This window comes from Falco biarmicus, chromosome 11 (assembly GCF_023638135.1).
Source record: "Falco biarmicus isolate bFalBia1 chromosome 11, bFalBia1.pri, whole genome shotgun sequence".
NCBI lineage: Eukaryota > Metazoa > Chordata > Aves > Falconiformes > Falconidae > Falco > Falco biarmicus.
Genome location: NC_079298.1, coordinates 34023899 through 34046669, shown reverse-complemented (window position 1 = coordinate 34046669; position 22771 = coordinate 34023899). Strand labels below are relative to the sequence as shown.

The window sequence follows — 22771 nt, the reverse complement described above, 5'->3', positions numbered from 1 at the left end:
TTGTTTGATAGGTTGGACCAGATGATTTTTCAAGGTCCCCTCCAGCCTGGGCTATTGTAGGATTCTATTGCACAAGAAAGTGATGGGAAAAAGCTGCAGAAAATATGACTGCAAAATTGCTTATTTGACAGAGCCAATCTGGGCAGAAGAGGATACTGAAACATTGTAATACTATTTAAAAAAAAAATGGTTTGGATTTAAATGTCAATTTAAAAACAAAGATGCGTCAGGTTTTTCATGGCCACATAAGCCTCTCAAAACCTTCACTAAAGCACTGTTTACTTTGGTAACTGGCGAGTCAGCTGGAAGCAGCTCTCTACCATCCATTAATTTTTGCCTGTATCATTTGTAATTGTGTAATTTTCCAAAAGGCACCAACAAAAACATTTTCAAGCAACAGAAATCATTCAGTAAGGGATAAATGTATTGGAACCAAGCCCAAGAAACCCGAATGGCCACCACAACCTCAGCGTAAGGGGAAAGGAGTCACACAGCCAGGCTGAAGAGTTTCTCCATGGCTGCCAGAACAGCTTAGTAGTGACAACGGTCTTATGCGTCTCCTTCCTTTCTGTGGTCCAAACCAGTGAAAACTCCTTGTGTTGCGGCTTCTGGTTCTTCCCACTCTCACCCTGGAAGAGCGATGCACAAAGGCTGCCGCAGCAGCAGTGCAGGCTGCACGGAGGAGGTCCAGCCACAGAGTCAGCTCTAATTTGCACGCTGCAGTCCCTGTAAATTTAGCTGCTGGGAGCCACTTAACCTCATGGGAAGTAACAAAATATTCTTCTCCCCCCTCTCTCTGTACCATTGTACTTACTTCATCCCTTCAATCTGGCAGAAGAATCAAAAAACAGAACTTGTCCCCACAGTAGTCACGCAATTAATCCCTGAGAATGTTTGTTAAATAAATTCTGTTGCACAGAAGTCTCCAATTCTGACTGTGCTGCTAAGGATTTGGCTGCAAGCCAGACATACATACTTATCACTTTGGAAAGAGAATCTGCAAATTCACTGCCCTTATGTAAGCTCCATGGTACATAAACAATCCCCCAATTCTTGTCTAAGCATCATTTCTCCTGACAATCACATGCTGTATAAAACTGAGATCTCAGACAGACAGCAAAACACCTAATATTAGAACACCACAATTTTTAAAATCAACTGAGAAAAGACTAGAAGAGAACCAAAGCTGGAAGAGTTGTGCACTCATTCAGAAAGCACCAATCCCAGCTTGCTTCTCCAACTGTGACACAACAGCTCTGGGGTTTCATCACCAAGAGCTCAGCCATGCATGCAGGGGATGTCGCTGTCTTAGTGTGAGCTACCTCCATTCAGGAGTTAGCATCCTAAAAGCTCATCAGTCTTCTTCATCATCCTTCACACTCTACCTAAAATCTCTTGGGTATGAGAAGTGTTTGAAGTAGATAATGCTGACCTACTAAAAGGACGTTGCTGGTGTCACCACAGAAAAAGATACAGACAAGGGTTTTATAAATTGTATGGATTAAAGCTGAATTGACTATCAATGTTTTGAACTCCACGGGGGGAGGGGGGGGAAGGAAAAGAAAAAAAACCATCAAAAACCAGGCAGACTTGCAGCTTTAGCTGTTACCCCTTCCCAACCTCTGCGCAGGTGAAGCAAGAGCCTTTGCTATCCACCAGCAGTGCTCCAGTGCAATGCCTTTGCTCGCTACATAAGCGGCTACCAACTCCAGGAGGCAGCCAAAGCAGCAGGTTTGGCTCAAGATAATTGAGCCACCTCAAGTGTTTTACAAGAAACTAATTTTAAGGCTACAAAGCACAGCTCACAAAAATAACACAGATACATCTAGGTTACAGGACCTGGTCCTGCAGTAGTACTGAGATGCCATCTATGAGTCCCAGAAGTGGCATTTGTTTCCTTTCCACTGGCAGCTCCCTCACAAATATGCTGCCTTTTTGCCAAATCTACACAAGCAATGCCTCTAGGCAGCTCACTGCAGCAAGATTCACAGGCGCTTAACTGGGTAGCTACTAATCCACCCAGATTTACCCACACTTATCTACACGTCGCAGTCCAGTGCCATTGGCTGCCGTCAGCAGTGTCGGCAGGAGTAGAATCACGTTCTGTGCAGATTTCTATCGCCCCTTTGCCTCGTTGCCCTGGCACTGACCGCAAGGAACATGACATTACTAACGCAATGTGTGGTGGGATGCTGGAACACAACAGGAGGTTAATAGCTATAGGAAAGCCGGTTCATGGCTTTGGAAGAAGAAAGGAAAATCGTGAGAATATTTCTGCTCTTGATGCAGGTTTGAGTGTTCAGTAGTTTTTAGGAAGCTGTGGAAGAGAGGGAAACATTACATATTATCTGTGGATCATAAAATTCCACTGAGTTTTACTAGTGTAAAAATGTAATCATGCTCCAAAGTAATTCAAAAAGCAGATGTGAAGAGGGAGGAAAAAAGATGAGAACTTTAACTCTTACCCTAAACAAAACAGCCTTTTTCATTTTGCATGAGGATAACTTATATCAGTTAAGCAGGAATGTATTATGCAAAACCCTTGTTTTCTGTTTGCTCATCTTTTAAAATTTCTTCAAAATAATGCCACTCTATGTTTAGATAGAAATTAGCTCAGTAACTCATTTGCCTTGATCCCTGTATTTTCCAGTATCACCCTCCATCTGGCCTAGCCCAGCAAGACTGGGATGCACTCAGCTGGCTACTGGAAAAACATGGAACTCTCACCTGGAAATAAAAATTGCTAAATAATGACTGAAGTTACTCCAAAAGAATTACTAAATTTTTTAAATGAAAGCATTTACCATGATTATGGTTTTCACTAAACTGTTCGGCCTGTTTATACAGCACAGAGCACAAAGCTTTCTTCTTTGGAGAATTTGGACCTGTGGCCATGAAGCCATCAAGCTCCGAAAATCAATGCTACAACCTGACTTGCACTGTTTATATAGGTCAATCAAAAGCATATTTTCTTACAGACACAATGCAGACCCTGAACAAAAAAACCCCAACCCACTCACTCTCTGAACATGAAGGTGTTTTCAAATCCACTCTGACAATTCACACTTGGTTATTTTAAGTGGTAACCACTCCCCTTGCAAGTCAACACAAATGAAAGGCAAGTGCTAATTTCTCGGTTGCTACAGCTGGCAGCCAGGCAAGCTAAATGAAGATGCCACTGGTGAATGTGGGAAGCGTGCTTTCAGTGCAATCCGGGGCTTTTGTCATTCACCAGTGTTGCTGGGTAGAGAAAAAGGGCTCAAAGGCTGATCTCATCAGCTGAAGTCTGCTCTCCATTGACGGCATTTTCAGCTGCCCTGTTACCAACGTTTCCCACTCTGTCTGTGCTAGCAAAGAAGTGAACAGGTAGGGGGCATGGTTTCAGTGTTTATTTTATATTTTCCACGGGCTTCCAGTCTCTCTCATTCTTTTGTCAGACTGACACAATACATCTAGACTTCTAATATCATTAAGACTTTTAAACAGCAGCAGTTCTTCTACATGTTACTACGGTTCACCACTACTGTCACATCAGAGCTGACACTTCAGCCTCTTCAGAAGAAAGTTAAGTTGCTCAGCATATAACATGGAACAATTTTTAAAATTATGAGCTTGACAAGACTCCAGTAGTACTAAAAAAATCTCATCCAAAAGCTCTACACCATTAAAAATAGCAAGGAAAAAGAATAATTTTTAGTAGACTGTATGAATTAATAACTTAAGTGGCCCATATTGTCACACAACACATGTCACTTGTCTGTCTTTAAAAAACAAAAGCATTAGTTATACATCTCTCAGACAGAATACATTATTCTAGCTGAAGCTAGTCTTAAAATAGATTGATATTGCCATTACAGATTGGATCTGTCTGTTCTGGTGTGGGCTGCTCAGCGCTCCTGCTGCAGTCTCTCTGGCACACCCTCAAGTGCCAGCCTCACGGCTGATGCCCTGCACAGGCACAGGCAGCAAGGCTCAGGGGTCCAGCCACCCGATGACAACACCAAATCTTCGACTGCCCGTTTCCACCTTTACTTCCGCACTTTCCAAACATACCTTTCCAACAAAAGGCCTGCACTAGCAGGCACTAGGTGTCCAGGCACAACCTAGCTGTAAAGCAAGGAAGCACAGTCCTAGAAAAGGAACACCTTCACTACAAACACTTTTAAATAGCGTAAGCAGTTCAGATCTGAAGAAAACATGCTTCCGAGTGCCAACCTCTTCAGTGGGACCTCACTGCCCCACACAAGCCTCAGGCCAGCACATGATAATGGAATAGCCTCTCTTCCTCAAAAAGAAGTCTTTCTGGAAGGCAGCCTCTGGCAACCCCCTTTCTGCTTTAGAACATCTTCTCAAGAGCTTTCTCATTCCAGCCATGAGATTTCCACAACCAACTGCCCGAGAAATCAGAGCAGTTGTTCAGCCCATAGAACAGTCTTTTTTAAGAAGAAAGCACGGGTATATAAACTGATGGCTGTGCTACTGCTATTTGGAGCTTCTCATTTATGCCTTACTTCTTGCATCCAAAAAGAAGGCTCAAAACCACAAAAATATGCAATTCTTACTGGCATTCACAAACCAACATGAAATTCCTACAAACATTAATAGTCAGGCTAACTTTCTTGAACACTAGTGCAAAGGAACAAAGATCATAAGTGCATGACTAACTCTTTCAACCACAGTTTGCTGTGCAGGCATCTGTTTTTATCAACTGCCTACTGGTATAATCATGGTGAAGGCTGTCACTACATGGAATTTAGGAGACATCCAGGTACAAACATGACTAGTTATTCAGTCTTTCTGTGAAGCTCTTGTTCAGGTGTCTGCAGTACAAAATACATCCAAATGATTAAGACTGGATCGCTTGGGTTTAAATCACTAGTTCTGCCGAAGATTCTCTTTGTTGCCAGAGGCAAATCTTCAGGGTCTCACTCAAAAAAAAAAATTCAAGCCCATGTGAAAAATCATATAAAAATCAACAGACTATATAGAAAAACATTTTTAAATTCTTTCTTAACTACTGAGTTTCTTTGTGCCTAAGGTCTCCAAACTGTGAAGGAGGTGTGTTTCACCATCTCCCATCCTTTCTTTCTTTATCCCTAGAATAAGAACTCAATATTCTGGGCAGGATTATTTATCATCATATGAAGGCAGATACACTGTACTAGTAGTAGTTCAACTGTAAAGATGTTAATACAAATGCTATGGATTCATTTCTAGTATGGTTATGTGGACGAAGACCCCACTGTACCAGCTAAACTGTGTAACAGATAAAACTGTCCAAACATCTAACCTTAATAATAAACCAAATTTAACTAACAGAATAATCTAGATGATATTCCTGATGTCTCTCACACATGATAAAGTACTCTGTAGTTCACAGTATACTTCTACAAAGCTAGCATAATGTCAGGAAATATAAACAAATTTTAATTAATCTCATTCTCCAAAGTCACACGCCGCATTTACTAACCTCTTTTAAACACATTATGTTGCTGAGTAACAGTAATGCCTTAAGGCACAACCTTTTTCCTTTTCCTTCTTCAGAGTTTAAAACTGCTTTGAAATATCACCAAAGCATACAATTCTTACTCAATGATAACGTCTGAGAGCACCCTATAATTTAAAACCACACTTTAATTGACAAAATGAGTCAAGTAGGAAAAGCACGATGAATTCAGATCCTGCCCCAAGTACAATGAAACTTCAAACAGTGCTGAAAAAAAATGAAAAACAGCTGAGCTAATAAAAAACAGACCCTGCTTAAACAATCTTTCATCAATTAAGTTTCACCTATGTTGTTACTCTTGGTATTTGGGAAAGTGGGAGGAGACAGCAAGTTCTGAAGAGGAGATATGAAAGGATATTTGGGAAATATGTAGTATTTATCAAATTAAAAAAGCAGATAACCAAAGCCAGACTCTGACCTCAGTTATACTGGTGTAAATCCAAACTAACATCAGTGACTGTAATGGAATTACTCTGGATTTACTCCATGTTAACCGACATCAAAATCTGTTCAATGAGACAGAATATCAAAGTGGAAAAAATGGGTTTTGTATCTGCACAATGGGACATTTCATTGCAAGTAACTAAGAAACTGTTTAACGCTATGTAGCTACAACACAAAAAGGTGAGGTGGGCTTGATTCATCATACAAATATCCACAGCCAAAATTTCTAAAGTCTGAAAGGTTTTATGCACTTTAAATCTGTCTCTAAACAAGCCTTATGCAAATTAAAATTAAATCAAAACATGTTTCACTTATTTACAGCTTCTCTTATCTGATTGTTTTGTAAAGAGCATGGTTTGAGATGAAACAAGACTCAAAGTAGACACGGAACAGCATCTCAAAAGTTGCTTGCCTCATGCCCTTTACAGAAACAAATTAATCTCCTTATACCACTTGCTAAGTTACAGCTCCAACTCCACGAGCTACCACACCCCTCTGCACTGTGGAGTATTGCTGCACCTTCCCTCTGAAAGAAAAAACATGGGTACATATCAGTATAGGTGGCTATGCTGATCCACCAGGTGCTTAAAGACTTGCTTGAGGCGACAAAGCCACCAAATTCTTTAAAATGCAATTTAGCCAACGTGTTATTTTTGTCTTCATATACCATGGTTCACTTTAGGTAAAGAACAATATTCAATTCCACTTTCAAGGGCGGGGAAAGGGTTGAGTTTTTACAGTAATGACATGATCTTCGTTTTTCACACCCTAAGCATGAGCAACAGTAATATTTAGAACAAAGCATGATACACAGAGCAGCCACATTTTTTCCTCCCATTGTCAGCAATCACAGAGACTGTCTAGATTTGTAGACACAGAGATCCCATGTAACTCAATCTTTACAGCTCAATTCAGTTCATTAGCACTAAGGACACTCATTCCCTTCCCACTGCAGCTATGCCAGCTGAACAAACTGCCAGCCCTGCTCTCCAGAACCATCCTAACACAAGTCATCACCTCCTCTGCTTGGCAGCAAAGCAGTTCATGCACACTCTTTTGACCCAAGTTAGCGGGCTCAAAGGGTTTCAGCAGTCTCTGCTAACCTGGACCATTTTGGAATGAACCTAGAATTGCAAAGCAGCACTTCTGGCTGGGGATCAGAAAAGACCACAACCTCAAAAAAGAGGGAAGCAGACAGCAGTGCAGAGCAGTAATGTTTTCAACCAATACAGCTACACATTTAAGAAAAATGTATGTCCACAGATTCAGCCAATGTTTCAGAGAAAACAGCAGCCAGCTGGTCCAATTCAGACCCAGAACAAACTCCAGAAACGTACTCGCTTGCACAGCCAGCAGGCAAAGTGAGAACGACAGGTGTCCTTGCTACCACCCTCATTCATGCGAGGGCAAACATCAGACATACTGAAAGGAGAAAGACTTCTCCATCAATCAGTGATTCAGCATCATTTCTGCAGGATACAGAAACCTATTGGTGCTCAGCACTTCTTTTGGAGAAAGAATATATTTCCTTTAGCACCAACACATTTCATCACCAGGATCCAGTCTGTATATGCAAGAGACTCCAGACTGCCAAGAAACCTTGAGATAAAGGAGGGGATTACTGAGAAGGGACACTGAACCTCTGAAGGAAAAGGGTCAACGGAAATTTTGAGGAAGGGATGGGCTGAAGGCAGAGACTATGAAGATAAAAAGATGTGGCAGTCCAACAGGTCAGGAAAGAAAGGAAAAGGAATAAACATCTCAGGCACAAGTAAGTGATTAGTAGGTTTGTGGTTAACACAGCCTGTGACTCAGGAGTAAGTCACATTAATTCCCTGCACATTGATCTGGCTTATGTAAAATATAAAAGGAGAAAACATGACCAAAGCAAAACAAAACAAACCAGCTCTTCTGAAATACCCTAAGACACCAAGATGTAGGCTTTTGAGTAATGTGTTTTCAAACCAGTAGACAACAATCCCAGACAAGCACCACTGTCCAAGCACCATGGTATGTCCTCCAAATGCTGCAGGAAAGGAGTCAAAACGTCATCCCAACAGCGCACACCAGGTCTTGCCTCAGCGGTCTAGCAGGGGCGACGCTGGGGCTTGGCTTTGCCCGTGCCACTTGCTAGGGGGCTAGCAGTACCTCTGGTACTCAAACTCTGCTAAAAGACAGTGATTACTGTGTGCACAGTGATGCCAAGATCTCTAATTAAAACGACGCTGCTATTATCTTGGTGCTGTACTGTACAAGCTAAGTAACATAAAATGGAAAAGAAGTGCGACAATGCAAAGTGATTTGCCCAAAGACTGGCAGCAATCATAGCCTCCCTGCTGTGGGACAGACTATGACTAGTCTCTCATAATGCTCCAGCTATTGCTCTTTTACCTAAAGCCGTGTGCTTGCCTAACCATTTCACCTATTTACAATCGCCAAAAATTAGCTCCGACACAGTAGCTGTGAAGTCACAATCTCTTGAGGATTTTAGTAAACAGAAATATAAATGACTACAAGGGCATAAAAGAAACCACAGTACTCCTAGCTGTTCTAAGGGAGAGGACTTGATTTTCCCTGCAAAACTTTCCTCCTCTTCTTCTGTTCCTGTATAAATTCTAAGTGCAAAAGCATACTAGTTCAGTGAACTAAGACCTCACCAACTAAACAAAACGCTCTATCCTTTGGAAAACAGACTTGGACATACCACTGTACAGCTTAAAGAGAACTCAGGAAATGTTTCAGTGATATTCAGCGTCCCCAGAGACACTTAACTTCAGCTCATGAAAATACACTGGTGTCCAAAACATGAAAATTACAATGGCTTCCTGCTTACACCCCCTGCCCCCCAGGCTATGAATCTAACTTAAACAAGACGGCAGGAATCCAGCAGTAACCTATAGTCACAGATTAGAGCTGCTATCCTGAACAAACAGACCAGACATTTAACTGGGAATATAGCAAAACAAGACATTCCTTCATTTTCATTTAATCATAAAAATCCACCCCCACTCATTCCACTTCAGCAGAGTTTTTCCAGTCTGAAGAACTGGGGTCCCATTCTGCTTTAGGTTAGACCTCATTGCAGAACAAGCTCTACTGATAGTAATTTATCCTATAGTTATAAAGTTGATATTGGGAGTTTGGCTCTACTATGTATCAGGCTATATAAAATTGTCTTTTAAAGCTGTATTCATATTTTGTAGTCCTATGGCTGGGAAAAAATAACAGCAGAGGAAGGAAGTATTACAGCTCCCATGAAAACTGAAGCACTAAAAGAGAGATAAAGCTCACTCTCTCTCAATTGCAATTCCACGACCAGCTCTGCACAGTGAGGGGGCCAGCTGTCTTCCCCAAGAGCCGGCTCACGCAGGCACCTTGAAAGAGTAATTTCAAATTCTCTCTGCACAATGCTCACAAATACAAGTTTATTTTGGGAGTCCCATTACGTTATGCAGGGGCTCTGAACACTTATGTGCATGATTCATTGTACCTAACATCACACACTAACTGTTGTATTACCAAGAGCATATGGTAAGGAAGCCGTTATTCCAGAGGGAACAGATGAGGCTGCTAATAAGGACACATTACTGAAAATAAATTCAACACTTTCAATTATCTTGTGTTGCATGTGATGTGTGCAGCTTGTTGGCTTGGTGTCTGGGAACATGTCATTTTCAAATATGCATATATTTTACCAGTAATGTTTTGCAGACTGAAATCTGTGGCTAAGTATATTTTAGGCAAAGGGCTACAACTTGTGCAGAACTGGAAAACCGGACATAGTGTCTCTGTGAAAAGAAGTACCAAGGATGCCAAAGAAAATCAAGATGGAAGAGCACATGGGATACAGAACAATGTTAACATATCTTTGTAAATACATACAGCCTGTTTACATTTGTAATACACATTAATAATGTGCATCACAACCCCCATTTGTGGCTTATCCCCACAGCCGTTACCAGCTGCCAGTATTACCACTGTAGCTTACACAGGTGTCTGCTGAACACCCAAGGTTCAAACGCTGATGATAACCTGTGGTAAGGGCAAATGAGGAGTAAGACATTCTAATTAGCCACATTATTAGGCATCCACCAACACCGTCCACAAAGTGGATTTGCAGAAACCTCTCCGTTTACACTGGAGCTACCTGCACAGGTTGCCTCCAAGCGCTACTCGATTTTAGCTCAAAAATGCCCTACCCAGGGAAGTTCTTCAGCAGGGCTAAAGGTCTGGGGTTAGAACAGAGCCAGGGAGGACATCACCGTGTGGACACAACCTATTCCCCCATGTGAGCTAGGCTGATCTGAGCACTCAGTATCCATATGGCAGGATGAAAAACAGTATGAAACAAATCTCAGGGACTATTGTTTGGACAGTCATCCCCAGAGCAGGAAAAAGTTAGAAAGCAGAAAGCCTCTTGCTTGACTTCATACCTCCCAAAATCAGGGCTTCACCTGAACTAACTTTTTCTCCCTCTGCAGCCAGTGAAAGCAAATGAGACCTCCAAAGAGTATTTAAAAATTTACAAGTGATTAATTGCTCCATAGAGTTGCCAGTTTCTTCTCGTGAATTACAGAAAGAGCCTTTGGGTAGCTAGTGTCTCAGCTGACATTCTTCAGTTAAGTGAACTATATTGAAATGGGATTAATCCTGTCCTCAGTGTCATGACTTTATGTGTCTTGACATAACGTGATCCCATTCAAGTACTTCAGGAACATGAAGTCATTGTGCTTCTCCTCTGGCAAAAAAAGGGAAAAGCTCAACTCGCACCTACAGTTACCAAAGAACAGGTTGCACATGTTCTTCAAAAGGCAACAAGAGAAATTTAACCGCAGACCGTAAGGGAATATTCGTGACCCTAAACTACTCTGATCCCACTTAAAAATACAACATTGCAAACTATCCCCATACAAAATGCAAATGTTGGACTCAAAGTTGACACAACAACAACTGCATAGCATGAATTCACAATAGGCATAACTGAAAGATCTCATAAATCAGAGCTGAGAGCAGCACACCTAAAACAGGAAATCCTAAACTCTGGCAATGACTATAAAAAACTAATTATACTCAACAATGTAATTGAGGGGTAAAACACATTCTCCCTGGCAGTAGTAGTAGTAGTAAAGAAAGCATATGAAGCAGCCAGCTCAGAGCACATTTCATTAAAACCATCCTATTTCTTCTAACAAAACTGTTCATTATCAAGGCATGGTGAGCCGATCAAGTAACACCATCAGTCTCTTTCAACAGAGAAATTGTTTTGCCATTTGCAAACTGAAAAACATATGTTCTCAATATTTTTTTTCTGATGTATGCTTCTCCTTCAAAACCAAAGTCCACGGCATGTGCCAAAAATCAAATAATTGATCGGAAAATATATACCAACTGGCATCTGAGGGTTTTCTCAGTCTAAAGGGTTCCTCCTGTCATTCTTTAGGCCACGTTCAAAATCCATTAACTAAATGGAATATCTGCTCCTCTTCCATACCCCTTAATCCAGCTTATCCAGATCCTCTGCTGACTGAACTGAATCCACTCTAGCATGAATTCCAAGAAAGCCTCCAACACACACACAGAAACTGTAAAGCACAAGTCTGAAAGACTAGAGACATGTACCTCAAGCCCACGCAGCGTAACAGAAACAACTCTGAGGTTCCCAACAAGTTGGTATGGTAGGATGAAGAATGTCACTGACACATAACAAAGCACCAACCCAATATAAACTCATTCATAAGAAAAGTTCAAGCACAATTTGTAGCAACAAATGGAGTCCCATCACTACATGGCCCGCTACACAGGACAAGTACCGTTTACCCTCCTGCAGTTAACACACGCCCAGCTCTGTATCATGCGATATAGAGCTTTCAAAAGGCATGTGAGCATGTCCTCGTGCCCGATCCAAATCCCATGGGACTCCTGCATGGTAGCACAGCATACGAAGCAAGGATTAAGGATCACAGAGTCTTCAGTTCTTGGGACTGTTTTTTTTCTCCTTCATTCTTCTCTGAGAACTTAAGCTCCCCTCTTCAGCAAAGGCATTTGCCATTAAATCCCCACCACAGAAAGCATTGTTTGTCATAGTTTTCTTCTAGCTTTGCCACTTTAAAAGAGCAAGGTTGGCATTTCAAGAGGCAAGTATTCTCTGGTTAATCTCCTTGTCAACTTCCCTCTGTACACATCACTGACAACTCATCTTATAATGAGCACTACTGCCTCAGTTAAAGTGAGATAAGAGATGTATATAATATTTATGCCTCCTTATTTATTTCATTACTGTGCATTCTCAGACAATAACTGTTTTCTCCAGATGAGAAACAGACAGAATATATCAATCTCAGGGAAGAGCAGCTTAGACATAGCTTAAAAGCACTTGAGGATCTGCATCAAACACCTGTTTTTTAGAACTCATTAGAAATTTGTTTTGTGGGCATCTAAACCAATTCAGTAGATGCATACCTCATCAGAAAAATTTCTTTTCTTTCCATGCTATAGAGCTCCCACGAAAACTCATAGCCAATGTGGCCTACTGGTAAACAGTTCTTGCCATGAATAGGATTAACCTGGCTTCTACACATGACTGTGTGGAAACACAAACTACTGCAACTTTTGAGAAATATATTTTCAAGTAGGGTAAAGAAGAGGGGAAGGAGAATGGGGGAAATAAGAAGACTATGAATTCACCTCTTACACTGTTGGTATCTACCTTGTCCCCAGTGCTCCCAGTTATCAGACATTGCTATCTTTGATGAGAGCAAGTATCTCCCCCCTTGTGAAGCTGGGAATGAAAGCACAGCCCTCAGCTGCCCAGGCAGGCAGAGAATACAGCCTTGGCAAATCCTCCTTCCACTCTGTGTTTCAGAGGGATTAAACCATATTCACTGCTTGGGTGATTGAGGACATGATGAAACATGCTGTACAGCCACTTTTTACCCAGGGCAAGGGTTCACTGGTTTTCCAGTTTAACTGGCACCACCCTGACCACTTTCTAGTCTGGTTCAGTATTGTGTGATATTTACTTTGAGATCAATTGGCAAACTAGTTAAAGTAGCAGAAATACTGGGGCAGCAACCTCTAATGAGAGGGCAGGGACAAATCTTTTTGTGCAGGACAGCAGCAGCTGAAAGACCAGCCCGAGCTTCATACTGTCACTGTGTGGCTTTGTGCTGCTCTTCAAGTGTGTAGGCATACATCACAAAATACCCTTCGACACTGATGTCCCCAAGAACAGTGATGAGTGGCTTCTCAACAGGTTCCATTCACTGCAGGTGATCTAAAGACACAACTATATCTGGAGCAGAAATTACAGAACCTACCCATCACCCTTCGCTTCTTAGCAAGGTGTGTGATCCTGCAGCAAAGTCTACATTTTTGCTATCTACTATTCTTCAGAAAATAAACCAGTAGTAAGTGGTATGAAGGAAGACCTATTATACTGGGAAGTGAAAGAGTTTTTCAGGCGCATGGAGGGGTAATAGTAATGTAAAAATTCTAAGGCAACCAATAGAAAGCTCACACATGAAAAACCACTGTATTTGGGAGAGAATTTAAAACTCGGTACAATTTACTACATTTTTGTATACCTAATGGTTGAGTTTGCAATGGCAGTGTAATATAGTGACTACTATTTGGGACATAACAGCTGAAGTATCTTCTATGTAAACTCCAGAAGCTATAGAGAACAGGCATATACTGCTAAACAGTAAGCCTTGCGCTAAACGACATCAGTAATAATTATTGGGACAGAAAACATTGGGATGCATTACTAATGAGTTACAGAGCTTTTCACATAATTGTCACCACTTGGAGCTGGGGATAGCAAAGCAAACCAGAACAAGCAGCTTCTGTGTAAGTTCAGTAGGCAACAGTTTCAAACGTAGCACGAAAAATAATTCATATTGCAAAGCAGAAGAGAACGACATATTTAACGCAGTCACTTTTTTCCTATTGAAAAGAAAATCTTAATTATCCCTTCAAGTAAAAACAGAGATAAGAATACTTCCCCTTGCAAAAAAGATTCAATAATCAGGGTGAAAATTTACCATTATGCGTATCTTCAAGGCTGGACAGGTAGAATTAAGACAATAAAAATATAAGTTGTAACTGATGTTATAGTAGGCTTTTGGATGAGGTTGCAATATTTTGGCTGTCTCACAGATTTTGGAGCTTCTGGCACTGGCAATACTGTCTTCTGTAATCCATATAAACAGCGCCTTTTAGAGGAACCTGGGAAAAATCTTCCCGGAGGAACAAGGAAAAAAAGCCACGTAATCACACAGAATTGATTTTATAGATACCATGTCTCCATTAAGGATGACAACAAGGTTTCAAAATACTCATTTCACATACAGTCAGTACGGTTATCACAGAAGTCTCAGAGATGAAAAATACCTGTAAGTGCTTTGGACTTTATCCTTAACAACTCCAAACTGTTTGCTATTACATAGTATTGGTGACTGACATACAACATGACAGGAACAATAAAATTTAGTAGTAGTGACAATACAGAAGCAGTATTAGTGCTTTAAAGAAACAGAGCATTTCCTGCTGAAAATGTCAACAGTGAAATAATATTTTGTCACAACAACCCCACGCAACACTACAGGCTGGGGGCAGAGCGGCTGGAAAGCTGCCCGGTGGGAAAGGACCTGGGGGTGCTGGTTGACGGCCGGCTGAACAGGAGCCAGCAGTGTGCCCAGGTGGCCAAGGCGGCCAACAGCACCCTGGCTTGTATCAGACAGTGTGGCCAGCAGAACTAGGGCAGCAAATGTCCCCCCTATACTCGTCACTGGTGAGGCTGCACCTCCAATCCTGTGTTCAGTTTTGGGCCCCTCACTTCAGGAGGGATGTAGAGGTGCTGCAGCTTGTCCAGAGATGGGCAACGGAGCTGGGGAAGGGTGTAGAGAACAACTCTGATGAGGAGCGGCTGAGGGAGCTGGGGGTGTTTAGTCCAGAGAGAAGGCAGCTCGGGGGGGGGGGGGGGGGGGGGGGGACCTTATCACTTTCTACAACTACCTTAAAGGAGGTTGGAGGCAGGCGGGGGTCAGTCTCTCCTCCCAGATAACAAGTGACAGGACAAGAGGAAACAGCCTCAACTTGCACCAGGGGAGGTTTAGATGGGATATTAAAAAAAATGTCTTCACTGAAAGGTTGGTCAAGCCTTGGAACAGGCTGCCCAGGGAGGTGGTGGAAGCACCATCCCTGGAGGTGTTTAAAAAACACACAGATGTGGTGCTTAGAGACGTGGTTTAGTGAGGACTTGGCAGTCCTGGGTTAACAGTTGGACCTAAAGATCTCAAAGGTCTTTTCCAACCTAAATGATTCTATGAGTAAGTAACAGTAACACTTCAACAGTTACAGCACAAATGGGCAAATTTAACAGCTATTATTCTGGTTATCATTTGCCTTCAGGCATACCAAGGCAGCACTGAAAACTTGTAAATTTACACTGTGTCTCCTAAACTCTGAAAGAAAAACTCAAAATTTGGACACACGCTCATTATTGCTGTTGCTATACATCTAAGGAAGTCCAAAATAAACCAAATAAAAACTCAAGGTTGTGTAAGGTGTGGTGTTTTGTGTTTGGTGGTTGTTTTTTTGGTGGGTTTTTTTTTTTCAGATAGGATGTTCAGAAATTTCTGAGGCCACCAAAGAACACAACTCAAAGATTAGCCATGACAACATTAACCCAATATTCTCTGATGCATCAGTAGAGCTACTGCACCAGAACAGAGAGACCAGACTTGTTAAATAAGCACATTTTTTTCCCACTTTGGATTTTGGGAATAATATGAAACCCACTCAACTCTCAAAATATGATGACTGTTTCAATCAAGTGGAGCGAATAATTTTCTTTGCCTCTAACCTTACTCTCACCCAACAGAGTTGGGGCAACTCTTCTCTTTCCTATAAAAACTATGGGATTTTGATAGTGTTTGCAAAACATTTGCCCACAGGAACTTCATTGGCAAGGAGTTTATTCCCCCTTGCCAACCTAGTAATTTGTCTAGTTGAAATATTAAATAGCTTTTATACAGTTTTACCTACCGAGGGGGTAAGGAGACCTGAATGTGGACAGAAGAGCTACTGCCCAAAGGCAAGCAGACCTACCCAGATTCCACCAAGTCCTCCATTCTTGATGGGCAGGGACTCCCATTTCCATCTCACTGCATAGTTTGCAGAACAAAACAGATTAATGTGAAGTCTGTCTAGGACATACACAGCAGCAACCCACTGAATTTTCTCTTTCTAAAGCAAAAGATATACTGTAAAACACTGGCAATATCTCTCCCCTAACTCTTCTCTAATCCCTCTATTTCCATTCACAGCATACTCAAAACTCAATTAAAAACCACTGTATTACACCCGCAGAGTGCTGAATGTCATGCACTAAGGAAGTTTATACCACGCCACAGCATGGCTTGTAACATGCCAACCTCAAGTGCGTGCCATTACTTACCCACAAACACAATGACACAACAGGTCTACGTGACCCCCAGAATGAGAAGGGCACACCACAGGAGCTCCCAGACTTTTCCCGTGCTGCCCCTATCCCTTGTACGAACACCACTTCTGTGGTGCTGGCAAACTTGGGTACAAGTACAAAATACTGCATTTTCCTTAAAATTGTCCTTCCTGCTTTGAAAACTCCTGCCATATAGTTTCTCCATAGACATGTTCCTGTTCTTTAGTAAAATTAATACCAAGTCTTGAAGCATTTCTTTCCCCATGCAAAGGAAGCAGAGGGAATCCCAAAGACAATGACCTTCTTTGGGCTATACCAGAAAGACCATTCAACTTCTCGCAAATGGGAAAAGATTTCAGACAATTGATTTATATACATTCAGCCTCTGCCTGAATAAGAGACACCCATAAATCTGAGAGTAAACCCTGAGGCCAAAGACCTCAAGTGACAGGAGAATGCAAAAGGCACTTGCAGGGCAACATGTTGGAGAAGCCACAGAAGAGGCTGGTGCGAGAACCCTGCTGAGCGGTGAAGGGTCAGTGATACTGTCTACCTGTAGATACGGAAATGACAAAAGCGGTGGTTCATACTGGGAAGGCTGGCCATGCAGCCACTGCAGTTGAATTAACAGGAAGAATTTCAGCTGAGCAGGGGTGAAAGTCTTATTGCTATACTCTGAGGACATTTATTTTCCATCATTCACAACTGTCTTTTTCAAGGCAGATATTAACACATAAAGGAAAGCTTATACTTCTCCATTTCCAAAAACAGCTTTCCATCTTTCTTTATTATCCATGTATATAAGCACAATTATTTTTATATCAGTAAATATGAAAAATTTTAATTCCATTAATAGCCTTATTTCTTATGTTCCTCCTCTGGAAAAAACACATTATTTCTTCTTCATTGTCACTTCTAAAAATAAAAAAAAAAAACCAAAACTATCAAACCTGCAAAAACCAAAGTTCTCATATGACCTTGGGAACTTCTTCCACTAGTACGAGACTCAGCAGCCTATCTGCTGTTACGGATATAGCATTGCCAGACTATTAAGTAAAGGAGAGCCCAGGTTATAAAGTTAAACGTAATTATGTACCTTTACTTCATAATATAATCAGAGCTTTACTCTCAAAAAAAAAAAAAGAGGAGTGGGATCAAGGAAAAAAAATAATTAATATTGTATTTCTAGTTACCCTATGCATTTGCTATGTGACCCTAGGTGGATGACTTAAGTTCACCACTATTTTCCCATCTGAGCAAAGCAGTATTAAAGTTCTCCTCTTTCCTCACATAGGCAATACACTGTATCTGATATGTAAGAAAAAGGATTTAGGAAACACTCACATCAGAGATTTGTAGACATGCAGAGTATTAACAGGCAAACATCATCCTGTGCACTAGGAAGTCCAGAGGTTATACGCTCCCTTCGTTTTTCTTGTAATTAAAATTAATTACTTGAGTTTGGTCTATAAAAGTCATTCACAATGAAGGAATGCTTCATTAAATCATGCAGAGTCAGAGCTATTTCTAGTATAACTCCATTAGCTTTACAGAAAAATACTAGGGATGAATTTGTCATTTTAGGCTTATTTTCCATTCCAAAATTCCTTAATGGCATAACGAAAAAATAGAAAAGCTGGCCACAGATGTTAAATAAAGACATTCTGAGTCCAATCCCGTTTCCACAGGATACAATGGGAGTTAGTAGATCAGGACCCACAACACGCAACTACAAAAGCATTTGCTGATCTTAAGCTTTAGCTCAAATTCAAAATTTTCATGCCAAGACTTCTTCATCTTGGACTTCCCCCCCACCCCCATTTTTCCATTGAACACAAGTCTGGCAAGAGATTTCTTTGTCAACAGCCTTTTCCACTATGTACAAAACTCCTGTGATCACGTTTAGGTATTTAAACAAAAGAACCCAACACCACAATAAAAAAGAATCCTATAATGTGTTAAAGCATTGCACAAGAAGCACAATCCAAAACAAAAGGCTTTTTCAAAATGGAGAACCCAGCATACCACCAGATGGTACAGCAGCATCAGAATATGAAACCCATTACAAATTTTTGCTGTAGGCTATAATTCTAGGCAAAAACCCTCAGGTTTCATAATAAAAGATATACTTGTTAATTATTACTGTTTTACCAAAATACCATAGTCTGAGCAAAATCCCATTGCAATAATCATAATGCTACATTTAAATCTACCACAAATACGTTGGTATATTACAACACAGCATTAATGTGCAGCATTTTGGTAACAATGTAGTCCAGTAAGATACAGGAGGATTTTTAAATAACACCAATTATTTGTAACTCAGCTGTACCCTGGGTGGTGTCAAGTACCCTTCCAGGACAGATTCTTGTATGGTTTTGTTGAATACACACTCCTTGTCAACAGCTCTTTCTTTATGGTGCTTAGGAAGCACTTCAGCCATTTCACTGATCAGTACAAATCAAGCAGTACTGCAGAGTGAATCACTGGGGCACTGTTCAGGATACACCATGCAACACTAGGAAAACAATGGAGTGAAAAGCCAAAGCCTCGCAAACTTTAAACTGTAATTCACTATCAATAAAGAGTGCATCTGGATCAGGACGGCTTTACAGGAAGAGAAGCTCCTTGGATCTAAGGTCCTACTATATGTTGCACTCCTTGTAGAGTCCCACTTGCCTCATGGAGCACAGTACCTCACAAAAATATCAACAAAATTTTCTGTGGGGCAGCTACATAGGAATCTTTTTTTTTTTTTTTTTTTTAAGAAAAATTATCAGTTGAGCGATAACCAGACAACTGGGGGGATGAGGGTGGAATAAGCTCATGCTTATCAATTTAGTTGAGCAGTCTTCAGAAAGAAGAACACTAGGCAAATGAATTGGACACTGTGAAATAGAAGCCAAGCAGTGTTTTTTATTAGATTTTTGAGAAAAGTTACTTCTCTCGAGATTCAAAACAAGATGTTGAAGAACTGGTCACAACAACATTTCTTGCATTTCCTTTTCAAGTGCCTAAGCTTGGTCATCACCAGATGTAAAATACCACATTACCAGCAGTCTGAACTGCTATGCCCTTAAAATTCAGGGCAGCGGACTGTGGTGTGTCCTTCTAACTCAAAGGCAGAGATAGAGAAATCGTTTTCAGGAACCAAGACTAAATTGAAAGTGGAGAATGTATAATTTTAAACTTAAACAGCTTTATGACCTCACAAGTTATCCATCATGCTAAAAAGTAAAGCCCCCTCTGCCTGTGCAGGGAAGTTGGACTTCCATAAAGAGACATGTAACAGGATACATCAATATATGTTTGCCAGCAGTTCTTTGTTGTGTAGGTCAGCCCTCCGCAGGTTTAAGTTTCAGTTACTCTACTGAATGAAATCTAACATTTGCCAAGGAAGGGTTGTTGAATGAGAGGGAATGGGGGAGGAGGCAGGGAAGCAAGAATTCTACATGGGGAAAAAAACATGAATTGAGCAGAGGAAGGTGGCAGTGGATTTGTTGCTAGTGAGGTACATACAGATCAAGAAGGTGGTGACACAGCAAAGTATGATTAAAAGAATCAGTCTGTAACAGAAACAAAGATCCTGGAGAGCCAGTGGAAGCAAGAGGGTCGGGAGATGGAAGAAAAGGAATGAAAAGGAGAAAACGTGCAGAAGAAAAACTGAGTGAGGAAGAGAAAACATGCAGGATGAGAGAGAAAAAAGTAGCTATTGAAACAAAGGAAAAGCAGCCTGTGATGAAAGCTAAGCATTGGAACTACCCATAATACGAAAGTTGGAACTTCTTTCTACCAAGGATGTACAAGATCAAAGGACCATCCACACAAACCTGCAAACTAAAAGTTCACCACACAAGATCACCTTCTTGCTTCCACAGTTAGTAGAGATACCCAAGCCCTCTGAAAAAGAGAACTATAAATTCTTACAGTGAACCACTTTGGTGAGTAGAAAGGGAAGATGTATGAAGTGTGATTATGGAAAGAAATTAAAACAAAATACTCCCAAGCCATCCCGTTGATTTTCTGCCCCACCCAAGAAAAAAAAGCTCCAAGGAGAATGATTAGCTTGATTTTCCAAAAGGGTATCAAATTATTCTAAGCTCTACACTTAATCAAAATCTCTTCCTTCTTGCTTACTTCCATGGTATGACGCTTTTTAAGTCCCACATATGTTTGTTCCATAGAATAACAAAAAGGTAATGAGAGGGGGAAAACCAAAGGTGAAAACAGTAAGGTGCATCAACAGATCCTTTTGCGATAGGACACTGACATCACAATGATGGACTCTTTACAAGAAAAAAAAAAAAAAAACCACACACCACAACCCTATACAAGCTTACAGATAACAAACCAGCAAAATTTGCAAAGACAAGTTTTTCTCTCATTTTCCAAGCATTTGGTTTAAGGTGTTTATAACAACAGCAAACACGTATCTTGTAAGCAGAAGTATCTATGACTGGGGGAAAATAGATGGGGCATTTGCCTTCACTTGATAACATCCCTTCAAAAATTCAACTGTTCAGAACTGACTTCCAGAAAATCATATTCTGAGATATGCCATGGCAACGAGAACCATAAAGGAAATTTTCAATGGCTTTTCTCCACTCTCTGGGGCTTTTTTCTGATTTTTTTTTTTTTTTTAACAGGAGTTTTTACCACATAGTGCAGCACGCATCACCAGCCTGGGGCATCCTGTCCTGTCCCCACTTCCTCTTCAAGTCACCAGAAGATACTTGTCAAGGAAAGAGGAAGAAAGCCAGAGAAGAGGGATAGGAAGGGAATAGAAAACAGATGCTGAGAGGAACGCACAATGTACAGCAGTCTTTTGTGGGGAAAAAAAAAAGGTAAAATGAGGGAAAGGACCCAAACTAAAAAACACATCATGTAAAAGCTTCTGGATAATTTCAGTGCAAAGTTTCTGAACGTAAACATAGGAGAAGACTGAAGGAAAATTGCAACTATATTGTGTGTGTTTGTAAGTGTATTCCCATAGAGGGGAACTAAAAAAAAAAACCAATTTAGTAGCTTCACTAGTAACATGCTCTATACTAGGAGAGAAGGTCACTGAGACCACTTCAGCTCGTATTAGAATTATTAAGGAGAGTATTTAAGCCCCTGAACTACCCCTCGGTGCAGGCAGCGTGCTCAGAGCCACCTCAGCTCGGCCTGCAGGCTGCGGGGCCACAGGCTGAGGCTCCCGGGCCCGGGGCTCGCCCCCGGCAACTCCCCGCGGCGGAGGTGGCGAGCACGGCTAAGACGTGACAGAAATACCTACTCTCCAGCCCCCTGGAAGCGCAGGAGACCCAACCTTTCATAAAAGCCAGCCCCGACCAGGGCCCCTCCCGCCCCCGAGCCCACCTCAGCGGGGCCCCGCGCGGAGCGACCCCTACCTGGGTCGTGGAAAGGGACCAACGCGAAGTTGTAAAGCGGCCTCTTGGGTCTTTTTAGCGACGTTTCCAGGATCTTGGATGCCCCCTCGATGACTTGCACCAGGTCGTCGTACATGGAGCCGGTCACATCAAACACGAACGCCAGGGTGGAGGCTCCCTCCGGCACCGCCTCGCCGCCGGGCTCGGGCGCAGCGCGGGGGCACAGGGCGAGCAGCAGCACCACAGCGCCCAGCCCCGCTCCCCGCGCTCCGCGGGCCCCGCCGAAACGCATTTTCCCCGGCAGCCTGCGCAGCTCGCCGGCGGCTGAGAAGAAACACTTGAGACAGTCCGCCCGGAGGAGCGCGGCGACCGGCGCCCGCCGCCCGCCCGCTCCCCTCAGCGCGGAGGGCAGGAAGCGCCGCGGCTTTTGTCTGCGCGCGGCTGCGGCCCCGCTCCGCCTTTCCTACCGGGCAGGGCTGGGGCAGCGCCGCCCCGAGGGAGCAGGCTGAGCCCCGTCCATGCCGCGGGGTGCGGAGCTGCTGCCGGCGCGGCTCGGGCCGGGGCTGAGCCTGCCGCCTCTGGAGCCCCGGCGGCGGACCCAGGCGCCGCGGCCCCGCCTCCCGTGACCCGCCGCGGCCCCTGCCCTCACCTCCGGCCCCTGCCCTCACCTCAGGGCCCCTCCCGCGGCGGCCGCCGGCGGGGCGGGCTGGGGCTGGGGTCGGGGCCGCCCCTCGCACCTGGCCGCCCGCAGCCGCCCCGCTCCGCCCCGGCACCGGCGGGCCGAGCCCCCGGGAGAGCCGCCCTGGCGGGAACGGGGCGCCAGGGTGAGGTACGGACCTGCCCGTCACCGAGCGGGGCTGGGCCCGCACCTGCCGGCGAGGGGAGGACGGCGGTGCCGACTTGAGCTCGTTCCTGGGAGGGTAGATCAGTGTGGCACTGTTTTGTTATTACAAACGCGTGATACCCGACTGAAGTCGCTGCTACGTG

General features: G+C 42.7%; 1 protein-coding gene across 1 annotated transcript in view; it reads right to left on the bottom strand.

Annotated features, from left to right (window-relative positions):
* The window catches only part of HMCN1 (hemicentin 1), a 202539-nt gene extending 180235 nt beyond the window's left edge, over positions 1-22304 (bottom strand). The window contains exon 1 of the mRNA XM_056356040.1: positions 21806-22304. Coding sequence (XP_056212015.1) covers positions 21806-22076 — 271 coding nt within the window. The 5' untranslated portion in view covers positions 22077-22304. The remainder of the gene's footprint in view (positions 1-21805) is intronic.
* Between the last annotated feature and the right edge of the window lie 467 nt (positions 22305-22771).